Source organism: Salmo trutta, chromosome 35 (genome assembly GCF_901001165.1).
Source record: "Salmo trutta chromosome 35, fSalTru1.1, whole genome shotgun sequence".
Taxonomy (NCBI): Eukaryota; Metazoa; Chordata; class Actinopteri; order Salmoniformes; family Salmonidae; genus Salmo; species Salmo trutta.
The window spans coordinates 32,978,683-32,995,068 of NC_042991.1; the positions used below are offsets into that span (position 1 = coordinate 32,978,683).

Consider the following 16,386-nt stretch of genomic DNA (forward strand, 5'->3'; position numbering starts at 1 on the left):
CTGATTTCTTTATATGAACTGTAATTCAGTAAAATCTTTGAAATTGTTGCATACATTTTTTTTTTTTCAGTATAACTCACATAGAGCATTGCAGACTTTGTGGACTATTATGCTGTCGGCTCACTTACACAAATATCCTGTTTCACGAAGGTTCCAGATACCAAAAACCTCAAGGTGATCAGTACATGTAGGGAAAGAGTGATGGGCCATCCGCTAAGTCAGATGAAAGCCTTGGCTCGAGCAAAACAATTGTCAGCTCCATTTTCTTTGTAGTCACAGAAATTCATTTTTTTATTCAAACAAATTCAGTGGGTTGCTTCTGTCTGGCCTTGGTGGTACTCTTTGGTCATCATTGAAATAGTCCAGGTTATCAATTTGTCCATTGTCAAGGTCAACATCCATTAATCGAGTTAAACCTGCCTTTGGCCAGGTTTTATTTAAGCCTTCACTTCGACCTAGATCATCCTCCTCCTGGAAATCACTTTTTAAATCTAGACTAGGGCAAATCCAAGACTATTTTAAACCATGTCTGAGAAATGCCATTTCATTTAAAAAAAAAACAAGTGCAATTTAGTCTAGGATTAATTTAGTCTAGGATTGTCCATGAAACCTCCCCTTAGAGCCTAGTGCCAAATGGACCATGTATTTTCACAGGCAGTTAACAGTAACGGTTGTACATTTTACTACTTTATTTTGTCATTTATGTTCCATTTTTCATTCTCACATTGCCTAAGAATATCCAAGACGGGTTAGAGACTTTACAGCTCAAGATCATAACCTGAACTGTAAACTACAGTAGCAGCCATTTTATGCCACTATGCTTATCATATTGGTGTGATAACTACAGGCTTTGAAGAGGAAATGGCACCAGTCAAATTCATGGTCAGCTTTGTTCCTAAATTCAGTACACCAATATCGGATCTCCCCTTGGAACCATGGGAGAAAAAAAAAAAACTGAAACTGTTTAACTTCAGAAACGTCAAGCTATATGCGGCAAACATTCTTTAATTGATTGGAGAGGCAAAATACACAGAAAACAAATGCAGTGCATTTAGTGCTCTAGTATAAACCACAAAATACTCTCCACCCATATAGAAACATCACTCCATCTAGCGATCTTGATAAAACAGGCGCAAAGTAAATAGATTGATCTGGTAAAGCTGGAAGGTAGTGGGAGGGGGGGGGCATGCAAAATTGATGTTCCAAAACTGGTCGGTGGAGGCTTGTTTTGTTTCTAGATGGCGTCGATGTCAAGGTCGTCCTCTTCCTCAGCGGGCTTCTCTGGTGTCACAGTCTCCACTTTCAGCTCGCGGGCAGAGGACGAGTAGACCACCTGGGAAAGCGAAGTTTGGGGGGGGGGGGGGGGGGGGGGGAAGAGGAGAATGTTAATTAGGTGAAATCAAGACACTCCGACACTACTCATTTCTCACCAGGAGCTTCAGTAGGATGCACAATAAACAGAACGGTTAGATAGAAATGTATTGAGTAGAAAAGACAAGTGCTCTGCCATGCAGAATAGGGCTTCGTGTCAGCTCTACACCTTTCTATCTGAATAGACCCATGGAGAGCTGAACGCTTGTGACAGGGATCATTTGCATTTCAATGCCGTAACAGCAAACCTGTGTATGATGGGAATGACTGTGTTCAGGTAAATCAGCTGTAGCAATAAGTCATTACCTCCACATTATCATCTTCCTCCTCATCTGCGCCGCTGCCCTCGCTCTCCTCTTCCGCCTCCTTAAGCCACTTGACGAAGGGCGCAGCCTTGGCGTGGATCTCTTTGGCCAGCTCTTTGGACACGTACTTCTTGGACACCTGACACAAAGGGTTGATGTGTTAGAGGTAGCATGTGAGATGACTTGTAAATCTCAGGTTCTAGTGTAGATTACCGGCTTTAAAAATATCGGTTTAATATGTAAAATATCTTGGATGGAGGCGTGTCTAACAAAATACATTCTCTCAATGACCTAGATGAATAACAAAATGTTGTTCTCTCAGTAACCTTTAACCCCGATGGTCATCCCAGTTACCTTCTCAGCCCAGGCCAGGATGACATCCTCCTCCAGCAGGTCGGCGTCGTACAGGTCTTTGAGGACGATGGGCACGCGGGGCAGAAGCTGGGCCTGGTGCAGTTTCACCAGACACTCAAAGCCCCCCAGGAGGTACTTCTGGGCCTTCTTGTTGTTGTGGGTAAACTGGACACCAGAGAGGAGAAATACTCAAGATTGTGGCAATAGATTTTCCCCTCAATCATTTTTGTTGAGGTTATGCCAAACAATGACAGCACTGACCGTCATGACCAGTTTGAGTTACGGCACAGAGCTAAGAGAATAAGGAGCCAGAACGGACACAGTAAAGCAAAGTGGGACTCACTCTGAGGAAGTGGCGTTTGTACTTCTTGATCTGGTCACGGATGTTCTCGTCCATCAGAAGCTCTGTCAGGATCAGCGGGGCCGTGTCCTTCACGTCCAGACGCTCAGCTTCCGCCAGGATCTCTTTATCCGAGGAGTCGACGGCACCGTCCTCCTTCTTTTGCTGTGGAGGGAGTGATAGAGGTGAGAGCCACCCAGAGACATCTCTCAAACAGTTACGAGGACCTCTTCATTTCGCCCTCATTTTCTTTACTCATTCTTATACAGCTGATAAGAGTCAAATAAATGTTTAAATCAACAGAGACCTGTCCAAAGGCAGTAACAATGGTGCATTTGCACTCTGCTTAGTGCATGTTTATTTCCTTGGAGTTTATCAAACCCATTTGGATACATCGATAAATTATTTTCATTCGTGTAAGCGTGCAATAAGCAAGGCAGAGCGTGTTGAGTTGACAGGGCTCAGGCAAAACAAAATGGACATCATACCTAGACGTAGCAAACATCCAAGGTTTGGGATGAGAATAGTCTCGAGTTTATAGGTGGAACACAAGACTTGGGTGAGCGAGGCATCCCGTCACCTCCGTAACACTCCTAAGGTCCCTACTGTGACCGCAGTAAATATAATTGGTATGATGCGAGCAGAGGCAAATCTGAACTACAGCAGTGGGGATTGTTTCCATGCGAGGCCCGGGAACTTCAAATATGCAAGCGAGCAATAAGCAAGGCAGAGCGTGTTGAGTTGACAGGGCCCAGGTAAAACAGAAATGGGGTCGTTTCTGGACAGGGTCCTCCTGAGTCTGACCTTGACAAAGTTGTAGAAGAGGTTGACCCTCTCCTCCAGGGGTTTCTCCAGGTCCTCGCTGAGGGTGAGGTTCTTAGCGTGCGCGCTGATCTCCTCCATCCGGCGCTGCTGGGCCTCCTCTGTCGTCTCTTCCCCCCAGTCTTGGTCATCATCGTCACCGTCCTACAGCAAATACATCACATTTCATTTATACAAGTGCTTTTGAAAATAAGACAGTCAGCGCTACACAGTGGAAACTATTCCCATGATGCTGTACGCTACAGAGAAACAGAATGGAGACTGGTTGCGTTTAATTCCTGAAAGCTGTCCATTCAACACCCTTCATGGATCGAAGACAACTGGGTAAGAAAGAAACAGCTGTACCTAGACCCTAGAAACAGCTGTACCTAGACCCTAGAAACAGCTGTACCTAGACCCTAGAAACAGCTGTACCTAGTCCCTAGAAACAGCTCTACCTAGATTATGCTTTCACCTATCCAGTTCTATCAGAAGTGTGAAGGATGATACTGAAACTTCTCCAGGTCAAGGTAACCGTCACGTCGGTCAAGGTAAATCAAGCACCCCTCAGGTTTCTGCCGATGCTTTTGACCGAGGTCTGGCTGGCCACTGGGGCGATGAAGTGCTGGTACTCACCACAGCGTCGGGGGCGTCTATGTCGTTGTGGTTGGAGGCTTCTCCATCACTGGAGCCGTTCTCCTTGTCCTTCTTCTTGCTCTTCTTCTCCTTCTTCTTGACAGACCCAGTGTCCTCTATTTAGATAGAGAAAGGTGGTAAATTAGGACAGAAAACTTGACATTACACTCGCAATCATTTCTCAATGCCTTGTGTTTCTGACATTTACCCGACTGGAGAAGAATGGTTCTTTAGTGTAATAAATTCAACAAACCGACAGCCTTGGATGACTTGAGACAGTGCCAAGAACTGCTGTTAGAACAGGTGCCACAGCAGACACTGCACTCTGAGGATACTGCAATGCTCACTGCTGCTCATCTTTGACTCATGACAATGACTCATGTTTAAAAAGGTGCATTGCGTAAGATTTCAGCAGCAAAATACCACCCAACATGACTCATCTAGTGCCTTTAAGTTGCTTGTGACCCACAATACAAACAAATCCTGTGTCTAGTAGCAAAAGAATGGCTGTGTTCACATGTGCTTTAAAAATGAAGGACATAGCATGTCTGGTATTGTTTTTAAACCAAGCCCACATTAAACAAGCCTCAGCCTGAACAACCCTGTATAGCACAGTCTGAAATTCACAGATTTTCAGAGAACAAATTAAAATGAATGGAAATTCCAGAATGGCAATGCTGAGAAAGTATGCGTGTCTGTCAAAGCAGTGTTCCTGAAAGTGCTAAATAAGAGTGAGTATTTTTCCAGAGTCGTAGCTTCCGTCAGGCTGCATTGGAACACTTCTGGCTCACCTGGTGGGTTCCTGAGGATGAACGTGCAGAGCTTGTGTCGCGTGTCCAGCATACCCCTGTAGCCGCAGGCCTTGCAGGAGTTCCCAATGGTTTGTTTCTTGGCATTGATGTGCTGAAGGACAGAGAGAGAAAGAATTCTATCTTCAGTATGGCCTTATTAGTACTCAAGTCTCATATCCTAAGCGGTAGCCAAAGCAACAACAATTTGCCTTTTTTTTTCTTCTTCGTAGCCATCTTGTGAAGTTGGGTAGCAAAAAATATGCAGATGTGTGCAAAACATACGCAGGAGGCCAGTTTGAGAAGCTAATTGTGTTCTTGCTGTTAACACCTTTATGACCCAATATTCTGTTTAATATCATCCCGGAAAAAGAATGGTGCTCAAGTACCCTTGCTCTATGGGCCAGCTGCAGAGACCTAGATAAAGCATGGCCTGGGACGAAAAAAAAAAAAAGGAAGCTCAATGCTTGGCTTAATCTATGCAACCACCCCAAAATATACCAAGATTTTTTTCCCGGACTTGATAATTGAGCAGACAGTTAACGACATTGTTCTAGACAGTGTAATACAGTATGACGTCTTGGTTGGCAAACACTGTCCTCTACTATAGTGCTTGAGGGCAAGGCCTACTGTAGAAAACCAATGAATAATGCAAGCGGTTCGTTCCTGTTCTTAGAATAGACTGCATTCACTCCATACCAAAAGGGACGCCAACAGTCTGCAACAGGCCTATGAATGAGCCCAGTGTGGCCAGGAAAAATGTGCACAGATCCTGTGTCAGTTCATGATTGGTTTAGGGGGATGGAGACTTCGCTAGTCATGTTATTCTCAACATTTGAACCAAGATTTTAGTTCTAGGTTTTCGATATGAATCAAAGTTCAACTGACCTATTCTATACATTGCCACTGGGAATGTTTCAGGCCCTGATGAACAAGCACCTTGCTGCCTCCACAGATACGTAAGTTGTCAGCAGGGCCCAGACTGACTGCAGCATCCTGAGCCCCACGGAGAGATCATGTGACACCTCCAGGAAGTGCCTGGATCGCTGCAGTGCAGGGGAATAGGGGACACGCACAAAAAAAAAAAAACGCACCAAGGAGAAACACTGATTTTCTATCAAATTAGGGCCATCCATAGACAAGCTATACTAGTCAATCAAATACTGTGCTAATCCTCTATGCGGACAACTTAAACATATTATAGGAGATATGCATCTATCAAACAGCAACACCCCTCATTGCAAGGTTTAGAACCTGACAATTCGATATCAATACATTGGATTTGTATTCAGCTCTGACATAAGAACCCCTGCCAACTAAACAGTGTCAGCCAGCCCCAGTTAACCGCTGAAAGCTGTGGAATGAGTCACTGTGCACATTCCATCCAGTCATCTGTAACAGCACTGGAGTTCTCTCGGAAAGCATCCGCGCATCAACTCGTGATGCAGGCCCTGCCTAGATATGCCTCGCTGCAGAACAGAACCCCCATGGCTGCTCAGACCAGTGACAGTGCTGACCTAATTACAATAGAAACCTGTCCTGTCAGCGAAAAAAACAGCACAGAGGGGTGTGGCGGGACCATCGAGTTCACCCCTAGATCCTTGTTGGGACAACACAGCACAGAGGGGTGTGGTGGGACCATCGAGTTCACCCCTCCCTGTAGGGACAAGACAACACAGCACAGAGGATACAAAGTCTAGCAGACAAAGCTGTTTGGATGAAAAAAAACAAAGCAAATACCAAAAAGGAAGCTCCAGCATGTCACACTGCATCTGCAAAACAGTGGATTTGGTATCTAAAAGGAAGGGAGCCCAGTCGGTCCTGGTTGGATCTAGGAAGAGTACGGTCACAAGCTAAAATGGAGTGATCAGTGAAGTGGTGCGTGTGCCACCACCCCCTTCATTCGATAGCAGAGGGCGGGTCAGTTTCAATGAGGCCTTTTCCAGGATCTGACAAATGCGAGGAAAAGGAAAAGCTTTCCGGACTATTTACCAGGTCGGTTTCGGGATTGTCACATTCGGGACACAGCACAAACTTGCGAATGAATCCGTCCAGCATGTCCTGCAGCTTGCTCGCTTCGTGCGACCCGTTGACGATGAAGCGGTCGTTCTTGGCGTCAAACTGGGTCTGGGCACCCAACTCACAACCAAAAAACTTGGTGGGATCTGGATAGGGAGAACAAGAAATAAATGTCAGTTTACTTTGTCCAAATATTATCAGATTAAAGCTTTTACCGTCCTCATAGGTTGGAGAGCTTGGCTTATTGTATTTTGTGCTGATGTTCATAGCCTCACTCTTTCCTACAGATGAAAAAGGGGTTCCACCATATTGCCATGTCAAAATGAATCCACATGCCACAACATCAGTTGTGTAGATCGGGCTACCTTCCACAATCCAAAAAGAATGGAAAAGATAAGCAGCATATAACTTCCAGATTTGCTGTGCTCATCTTTTTCCATTCATTTTGTGTTGATGCATAGGCTTATAGACCAATCTACCCCACCCCATATTGTGGGACGTGGACTCATCTTGATGTCAAGACTACATTCAAAAACATCCAACAAACATTAAAATGTGGAGTGCGATGTCCCCTTTTAATCTATCGTTACAGATGACTGGGCACAAAGGAGGGAACAGAGAGAGGCATTTACAAGTACTAACAACTATTCCAAACTGTTCACAAACTTGTGAAATAGATGTCAATCTAGTGGGTCAGACCAGTCCCCAAAAGGCTGGGGTGTGTTCAGCAGGACAATGTTGTGGAACATTCAGATAGAAAACAGCCTGTTATAAATAAACATGCCTTTAACAGAAGATATCATGTCTGCTCTATACATGGCATTTCTACCTGCAAAGTTGGACAACATTTGGCTACTGAAGGTGTCCCTGGGAACGGTGGTGGGGGTTATACTTACAGGTGGGAGGCCTATTCAGAGACTTGGCAACGTCAGTCATGTTGACTATAACAGTCTTTATACCATTCCCCTTGCCTTCCACCTGGAGGATGAGACATGAGAAACAAAGTTTGATGAAGACATCCTTCCAACTGGATCACATTCTGACAGCGTAAATACCTTTCAACTTGCACCATCAATCAAGATGCTCCTCACGTGCGGGGGGGGCATTTGAGTAACATTTTGTAAATGTAACCTTATTTAACTAGGCAAGTCAGTTAAAAACAAATTCTTATTAACAATGACGGCCTACACTGGCCAAACCCAGACGACGCTTAAGCGTCAACCTATGGGACTCCCAATCATGGCCGAATGTGATGCAGCCTGATAGGCTGTCTTTGAGGAATCATCTCCTTCTGTGTCTTATGAACAAGTTAACCCGCAGTTAAGCTGTGGGTGGCCTTATTCCCTTGCCTCGAGCACTAAAATGGATTGGTTAGGTTTCCACCATATTGATTTCCTTTATTTCAGTGCGGGAAACAAGGGAATGAAGCTTTGACTATTGGGACATCCCTAGGTCGCTGGACTAGTTGTGCTCTGTTCAATGACCAAACCCTCATGGGAACAACTAAACTGTTCAAGGTAGACATTTCCCCTAAGCACAGGTCTAGAATCAGATCCTGACCTCCAAACCATTAGGGATGACAGTGACTCCAGTCAACTATGACCCTGTACTCACCTTGGCGATTATACGGGGCATCTTGTATCGGTAGAACTGATCCAACACGCTGCGGTTGACGTTGACGGACATGATGGCTGGCCGCAGGCTTTATCAGTATGATAGAAAGATCTTGGACTGCAAATTTTTGGTATCCTCTGTCTGGCGAAGATGGGATGACATAAACGACTGGAAGAGGGTTCGGGCTCGGACATGAAAAAGGTCTTGCCAATGAGGCTGCAAGCTCCGCGCTTGTAGGTTAAGTTCACCCCACACAGGTTCCAACAGCTGCGCAACAGCTCTGAGAAGAGAAGGGAAAAGACTGTTGATCGATGGAAGACATCACAGCAAAGTATGAACGTACCCTGCTATCTTGTGTGAGACCGGTACAAGACATGAGTCCCTATTGGCTTCCCACCCTTGCCCGAGGTCACTTATCTGTGGTGAACACCTGCCAAAAGGCGTACCCAATGCATTTGCTTATATTAGGGCTGGGTGATAAATTAATTCAACTATGTTCTTGCGCAATATTCCAAATGTCTGTATCGCAAGAATAATTTTTATATATGAGCGTTTAGGTCCGCTTGTTTCCATGTCTTTTTGGTCTCGTCTCCTTTGCTCCTTCTGTGCCGTGTTCACCTTCCCATTTATACCAGAGATCTGTATATAATGACGAGATGCTCATGTCTCCGTCCTAACAGTTGGAGTTATTGTCCCAAAGACAAGCGACAACAGAAACACATTGGGGCTTATTTTGGAAAGACTTCGGCGAGTGAAACCTCTTGCGTCGCATCTTCTTCCACACACAAACAACTTCACAATAAATAGATATCACTTCCACATCAATATCTGCATTTGAGAGGTTTGGTCCAACAGAGACAAAAATATAAAGATTTGTCAAAATGGACACATTTTACTGTAAAAGAGAAGTTAACCTTCCTTCTAACAATACTCTTAATTATGTCTCAACTCTTCAATTTGCAGACACTACAAAAATGAACATTGATTCTGGAAAATGCTCAGTTTGTCACACCTGGCATTGCGGTACCACATACCACTAGCAGCATTTTAACCCAAGACCATTGTACTAGCTGTCTAGTCAGTGATTTATAAAGATATCCAATCGGCATAAAAAAAAAAACCACAATTATAAAGGAACTGGCAACTTCTTATTCTGAGAAAGATAGGCCACTTGATTTCAACATCTGAACAAAGTGGGAAGGCTGTTCAAACAGAAGGGTGTGTTTATAACAATTCCACAGTTCTTCCTTGTTAGCTAGCAAATACATCCAACTTGGTTAAACTTTAAATATAAAAGATTAGCTGGCTACTCACTAGCATGTAGGCTTGTGCTGAGAGTGTTTATGATACCAGTGGTCATTTTATATAAATGCACAATACAAAAAGTTATTCATTAGTTCTGGTTAAAAAAAAAATGTAAATAAGCATTTTAATAGACAGACTTGAATGCCAGATCTGTTTTTTGCCATCACTGGTTACACTTTGGATAAAATAAATTATTAGTGAGTCTGGTTGTGGCTTATATTTAGCCTTGGTATAATTTCACAAGCCCTGAATTCATTAGATTATTGCTGACTGTTTGTAATGACGTGTGAATCACCCTGAAGTTAGAAAAAAAAAAAACGACTAAATGTTTAGGCCATATCGCCCGCCGTAGGTTATATCCCATCATTTTGGGTAGTACTGAAGTAGCCATGACTTTTTTTTTTTTTTACGTGAAAAGTACAAATATAGCTTATTTTTCGAATCTTCTTCCAAAAAACAACCACCACAATGTACAAGTTAATTTGGAAGGGATTAACTGGCCTACAGACAGTAGTATCATATGGTTAGCTATGCCATTGTAGCTTGCTAATAACTATGTAACACTAAGCATAGGAAAATGCACACATCATAACTATTACTCAAACATATGAATCATATAACGTATAGCTAGTGTACTACAGTGGGTTTCAATATAAACCTAACATGTCGATTCCACTATTGGTACGAAAAGATAAAACAATTGCCAATATAGCTAACATCACTATTAATCATGGCACATGTAACAGGCTAAATGGGGTTTGAGGAGCACACCAGGCCTCGATTGAGCAATGTGCTGCAGAGTGCGTCATTCAAAAGGAACAGTACGCGAGGGAAGAAAGACGCCATCTTGGTCCACCGAGGAGGCGCATTCACCATAAGAACATGCTGTAAATAAATGCAATACGAAATGCCACACAATAATTAAAAAAAAAGTATAATTGAGTTAAAAATACCTTTCCCATCCGTCGCTCCTGTCGTCCGGGTACTCACCGTTTTCGCAAAACAAAGACATAAACACACCGCTGGTCGCCCAGAGACGCAATAAAGTGTTGTGTGGATGAGCAGTAACGTTAGGGTTGTGGAGACCAAGCGGCACTGCAACAGTGCCGAAAGAGCAGTCAGACCTTACGGTGGAGGGTACTAGAGCCCGCAGAGAAAACTCGAGACGCCCAAAAATGGGGTATCTGGAATAAACCAAAAAGGGACACTCAAAATCAGTACAAAATGACAGGTGTCAGCATATAGTAATAACTAGTTAACATTAGCCAATGACTATGATAACATATGGAAGCCACAGAAACGCTAGCTAACCTAGTTATAGTGTTGGCCAAATTGGTTTTTATACAAGTTGATCTGCTCTGTTACTCTTGATATATTTGCTGAATAATTAACATGAATAATAAAAAATAAAATAAAACGGTCATTTAGCTTAGTCACCATTGCTCTTCAAACTTGCTTCGACTCACCTCCAGAACGTTCTCACCAGGTTCTTGCAACGCCACTGTAATGTAGCTGTCAATGTAGCTGTCAATCTACACCCGCGCCGTCACTACTTACCGCCCATTTGAATGACGTCACACAAATGGCAACTTCTTATTCGTTTATTTTGGTGCCAATCATTATTGGCTGAGACGCAATCTCACGAGCTCGTTCGTGACAGTAAAATTGATGGGGGGGGGGGGAAATATGAATGAAAAATGAGAACACTGTTCAATTGGATGAGATCCCACCATTTTGAGGACAGGTTAATTTCTATTATGCGGTGGGTTTACTGTCTCCAGGAAATATCAGTTCTTATTAAGTGTAAAATGTGGATTCCAACAGGCTTTAAATATAATGTCATGTGTTTTTTACCTTAAAAACATCCAAATATGGATACCGAAAAGGAATTTTATGCATTTTAAACACTTTTTGTCACTGGATGTAGGTGTTTTTGCCATGTCCCCAGGTGTTATTTATATAAATATATAATCCAATAATCAAAGTAAAAAAAAAAATGTTGGTCTTATTTAAAGTATCTTTCATCAATAACGTTTTTTTTCTCATCATTATTGTGTTAATTATTTTTATTTAAGATTTTCTGTGTCCCTGATATCCCTTTTCCACCCTGTTGTAATTCTCCATTTAAGAAAACAACCCCTTGCTGCAATGACAGCACATTCAGGAAGTGTCATAATGTCTTTGGTGGGAAAACTATGGTGCAAAGCTAAATACATATAAAACACTCAGTTGTATCTATTTTTCAAGTTGTTAAGTCTGTATGTCCCACTCATAAATTTCCATCCTGTTAGGCTAAATTATATATAGATTTTTTTTTTTTAATCTAGATGTTAAAATATGTTTGATAGAGAAGTTAACATCCTGTTCAAGTGTTCACCGTTTTACTAGGTCAGTCTTGCTCACTCACAGAGCTATGGCTAATTTCTGCTCAAAAAGTCCACCCTCTTAGGTTCCACCCTCTTAGGATTAACAAATTGGACCTAACAAATTGGAAAATGCACCAAAAATGTGTTTATAGTGCCTGAGCTTGACCAATATGTTTTTCTGAAAACCAAGCATGTCCTTTTTCTGATAGAGTACTAAAAAAAAGACATTACCATTCATTCCTACAGCAATACTTTGGTAGAGAACTAGCTTCGATGCACCTTAGAGTTTTTACAGTGTTTTTACATTGTGCTGAACTCTGTAAAAAAAACACTATAAAAACTCTCTTGGTTGCTTTGAAGCTAGGAGAGAGCATGCACATGTTAAAGTATAACATATCAGATAGTGCTTATGCGGTGGCTCAGTTACTTCTTTTAAACTGGATGTAAACTGCAATACATCTCTTTGTGGTGACACGTATAATGCTCAGTTGGCCTGGTCAGAGAGGGCTGCATACAGGCCGAAGTCTCTGGACGTGTTTTCAGCCACTGTAGTAAAAAAACAAATACAGCTCTGGCAGGGTGTGAGGCCAGGGGACAGATTGCTAAAGCATGTGGAATGCTGGTCTGAATAGAGTGGGCCACTGGCAACCTTCCTGGATTACCTGTGGAATTATTGTTGGGGGTGGAGAGTGGAGGCTGAGGGGGAGTTGTTGTTGACCACTGAAATCTGGGGCAACCTAGTTCAACAATGAGCGAAGCATTTAACCCTTATTGACCACCAAATTAAGATTATAGCCCCCCTCAAGTGTAGTGTATATAAGAATAATATGCTATGCTTCATAGTTACAATTCATCTTACTTCCTTTTCAGGGTACAGTTCACTTTGAAAATATAAATTTACTGAGTGTGGTGCTCAGTTATGCCATTGTGCACTTTAATTAACAAAAATATTGCCTGTTCAACAACATGTTGACGGAATCGTCCGGCGGACACTCCACCAAGTCAAGCATTCACACTGTGCCATCAGGTGAGCTTAATTTACATTTCAAACTGTTCCACAATCCACAGTAGTTGAGTTCAGCAACTTCACTAAAAAGCCAACGGGGGTCATTCATTTGATTGCATGCTGCTGCTGGCTCTATGAAAAAAAAGCTGACTTGACTACTTTTAAAACCTGCCAGGCGTACAGTTCATCTACTCTATGCCAATCAGATCCTCCCTTCAGGGTTGGAATTGGTGTGACCTCGGTTTAACCTTTCACCTCACCTCATGTCAGAAATAGACTTGTAACCCAAAATGGAAACTCAAGAGTGTGAAGACAAAGCTACACTCAAAAGATGAACAGCTGGGACAATCAAATGAGATTTCAAATCAACATGACAAAATCAAACTGTGAATAGTAATAAACACATTTTATTTGGCTAATGGATTGAAAACAATGAAGGAAGTCAGTTTTTCCAACTGATAGCTATATAGTTACATGTGATTTACAAGAATACATTTGTCAGGCCACACCTCTATGCACATTAATTGGTTCGCAGTGGCCACGTTCGAGCTAAAAATCAGATCATATTTATTTACTCCTTAGACCATAGATGCTGTATGTTATTGTCTACCAGCTACGACAACAACATCTTCTTTCACTAAAATGACAAATACTTTTACTAACATAGCTTAGATAATTTTTACTTATATAGTCTACTAAAGAAATCAGACCTATCCATACTAGGCTATTATTAACCTGCTTCAGTTTCTGTTCATCTTAAATTCTACATCTAACATTTCTCCCACTTCCATTAAAAACATTTTTAGACGGCTGAAGCAAGCACACACACACATTTTCTTTAGGACATTTAACCTTTCTAGTTGTAAAGTATATATTTTTTCAGATCATTATATATGTAGGATCTTAATTTCATCCCTTTGTTGCAGGATAACTTTCCTGCAATGGCGGCAATTTAACTTGCATTGTATTTGAGGTTTAAAAAGGCTTCTGAAGTTTGAAATTTCCACTTTGAAATTTCAGACTTGATTTTCCCTTACGAAAAATTGATCAACCCGAACAAAAATCTCCATTATTTAATCCTCATAAAAATTCTAATTTCCTGTTGCTGCAGGTTTTTTTCCTGGTGTAGCAAACTGGGCTCAAATTAAGATCCTACATCTGTATGCAATTATTGTAATCATGTCTACATATATTCATATCAAAGTTCCTTTCTGTGTCAATGAAAGTATCTTAACAGATGGTCCAAAACCAAAATGGATCCCATGCTGAAAGCCAAGCCCAGCATAGAGGGGCTGAGTGAATTTGGTCTGGACTCTGTGGAGGAGGATCATTGTATCAGAGACGTTGTAAAAGGACAGAGTCCCTGCCTTGTGGTCTAGGTACACTCCTACTCTGGAGGAGTAGGGGACACGTATGGCAGTTTTTTTATCATTGTGGTAGAAAGAACAGCCCGAGTGAGAGCAGATTAAACACCAGGATTGATCATTCTGTCCAAACAAACACTCCTCTCTGCATTTCCTGCTGATGCCTTTATATGAGACAGCTATATAAACCCCAAACCCTCTCCACTCAACTTCCCAGTAGCAGGCTCCAGACAGACCCTTGCTACATAGCACCTGTGGGTGTGAGGTAAATCTGTCTGGATGGTCAGGATAGGACTGGAACCTAGAACTCCATGTCACCTTTCTATTCCCCTCAGATAGACACAGACGATTATGTACTGTGTTGGGATCCAGTGTAAGCTGATCCAGTCCAGATACCTTAATCATTTCCTTCTTAAATACATCTTCTAGTTGCTTTTCCAGCCCAGAGAGTAATTTCTTCACACCCTCAAAGGAGACGCATTGGTTGACAGTGATGATGGTCTCAGATCCAGGAGGGACGGAGAGAGACTGGAAACTCTGGAGGAAATGAATATGATCCTCTGTGTTTGAGAGCTGCTCAAACTCAGCATCTCTCCTCCTCAACTCAGAGACCTCCTGCTTCAATTGCTCCAGGAGTCCTTCAGCCAGAATCACTTCAATCTTCTCCTGGGCTCTGATCAGCTCCTTCACCTTAGAGCAACTTCGTTCAATGGAGCGCATCAGCTCAGTAAAGATCCTCTCAGTGTCCTCCATCGCTGCCTGAACAGAGAGCTTGAGTGACTTCATAGACTGTCTTACCTCCTGCATCTCATTCTCTCTCTTCTGGATTCTCTGCTGGGATTTCTGCCTTTTGTTCTCCAACTGCCTTTGTTTCTCAGTCCTTTCTGCTGCAACTGAGACTGTATCATGGCCTTTATGTTCATCTAATAAACACTGATAACAGATAAACTGCTTATCGGTGCGGCAGTAAACCTCTAACAGTTTGTCATGACGAGAGCAGATCTTCTCTTGTAGTTGTGTGGAGGCTTTGATCAGCTTGTGCTTCTTGAAAGCAGGAGATTCATGGTGAGGCTGGAGGTGAGTCTCACAGTAAGAGGCCAGACACCCCAGACAGGACATGACGGCTTTGAGTTTTCTCCCAGTGCAGAAGTCACACTCCACATCTCCAGATCCAGCATAACAGTGAGCTGGAGATGCAACTTCAAGTCCTTTCTTCAGTTTTTCCACTAATTCAGCCAGCAGAGTATTTTTCTTCAGAACTGGCCGAGGAATAAAGCTTTCCTTGCACAGTGGGCAGCTGTAGACACCCTTCTGATTATCCTGATCCCAGTAACCCTTCATACAGCCCATACAGTAGCTGTGCCCACAGGGAATAGTCACTGGATCCTTCTGTGTATCCAGACAAATCGAACAACTGATCGAGTCCATAGCTTCTGCCATTTTGCCGCACTCACTTCCTGGTTCTGTGTGTGAGCATGTGCACTCTGAACCTCTAGAGGGTGTGGTGTTGGATAGAGGCCAAGAAGAGATTAGCTCTGATTGGAGAGACACAATTCCACACCCCTTATAATACACTCAAAATTGCTTCTTCTTATCTATGGTAACAGAATAAATGTTTTATTATTTTAAGCAAATACGGTACATCTTAGTTAGTGCTGAGTCAAGGCCTCAGACCTAAGTCAACTAATGTTCCTGGAATCTAAGCTACTTTTCAGCTGACTTGGGGGTTCAGCTGAGGTCTAGAACTTATGGAATGATTTGTACCAAATGCAATGCTCTAAGTTTTAGAGATGTTTAGGACCAGTTTATTACTGGCCACCCATTCCAAAACAGACAGCAACTCTTCGTTAAGGGTTTCAGCGACTTCATTAGCTGTGGATGCTGACACGTATATGGTTGAATCATCAGCATACATGGACACACAGGCTTTGTTTAATGCCAGTGACAGGTCATAGGTAAAAATAGAAAAGAGTATGTATTTGTATACATAAAAACAATTTGATGACACTCGGATGTTATAACATTATAATCGATAGACATTTTATCATAGTTCCAATAAATTCCAAAAGAACAACAAAAAATGCCGTACTATAACAGCCCAAATAACATTATGCAAA

At 42.4% G+C, this 16,386-nt stretch overlaps 2 protein-coding genes across 5 annotated transcripts; both read right to left on the reverse strand.

Moving 5' to 3' along the window:
• Nucleotides 1-991: 991 nt before the first annotated feature.
• LOC115175108 (eukaryotic translation initiation factor 5) lies at nucleotides 992-11,060 on the reverse strand. 4 transcript variants are annotated; one of them, XM_029734302.1, is made up of 12 exons: nucleotides 11,000-11,060; nucleotides 10,524-10,717; nucleotides 8,229-8,508; nucleotides 7,511-7,592; nucleotides 6,588-6,760; nucleotides 4,599-4,710; nucleotides 3,808-3,923; nucleotides 3,175-3,336; nucleotides 2,374-2,535; nucleotides 2,031-2,195; nucleotides 1,678-1,815; nucleotides 992-1,333 (listed from the first exon to the last, which is right to left on the reverse strand). In XM_029734302.1, exons 3-12 carry the CDS (start codon nucleotides 8,298-8,300, stop codon nucleotides 1,235-1,237), a joined length of 1,281 nt encoding a protein of 426 aa, XP_029590162.1. In that variant the 5' UTR covers nucleotides 8,301-8,508; nucleotides 10,524-10,717; nucleotides 11,000-11,060; the 3' UTR covers nucleotides 992-1,234. The 4 variants fall into 4 exon arrangements, with proteins under 4 accessions (XP_029590162.1, XP_029590160.1, XP_029590159.1 ...); XM_029734300.1 differs by having other exon boundaries at nucleotides 10,487-10,717; XM_029734299.1 differs by having other exon boundaries at nucleotides 10,487-10,717; nucleotides 10,971-11,036.
• Nucleotides 11,061-13,294: 2,234 nt separating this feature from the next.
• Nucleotides 13,295-15,722, reverse strand: LOC115175107 (tripartite motif-containing protein 16-like). The gene has a single exon (XM_029734297.1). It carries the CDS (start codon nucleotides 15,707-15,709, stop codon nucleotides 14,099-14,101), a length of 1,611 nt encoding a protein of 536 aa, XP_029590157.1. The 5' UTR covers nucleotides 15,710-15,722; the 3' UTR covers nucleotides 13,295-14,098.
• Between the last annotated feature and the right edge of the window lie 664 nt (nucleotides 15,723-16,386).

Coding starts and splice junctions, on each gene's coding strand:
- LOC115175108 (XM_029734302.1), bottom strand. CDS start 8,300: ATGTCCGTCAACGTCAACCGCAGCGTGTTGGATCAGTTCTACCGATAC. Junction 3,337..3,807: donor TAGACGCCCCCGACGCTGTG/GTGAGTACCAGC, acceptor TATTTGCTGTAG/GACGGTGACGATGATGACCA. Junction 1,816..2,030: donor TCCTGGCCTGGGCTGAGAAG/GTAACTGGGATG, acceptor CCTTTGTGTCAG/GTGTCCAAGAAGTACGTGTC.
- LOC115175107 (XM_029734297.1), bottom strand. CDS start 15,709: ATGGCAGAAGCTATGGACTCGATCAGTTGTTCGATTTGTCTGGATACA.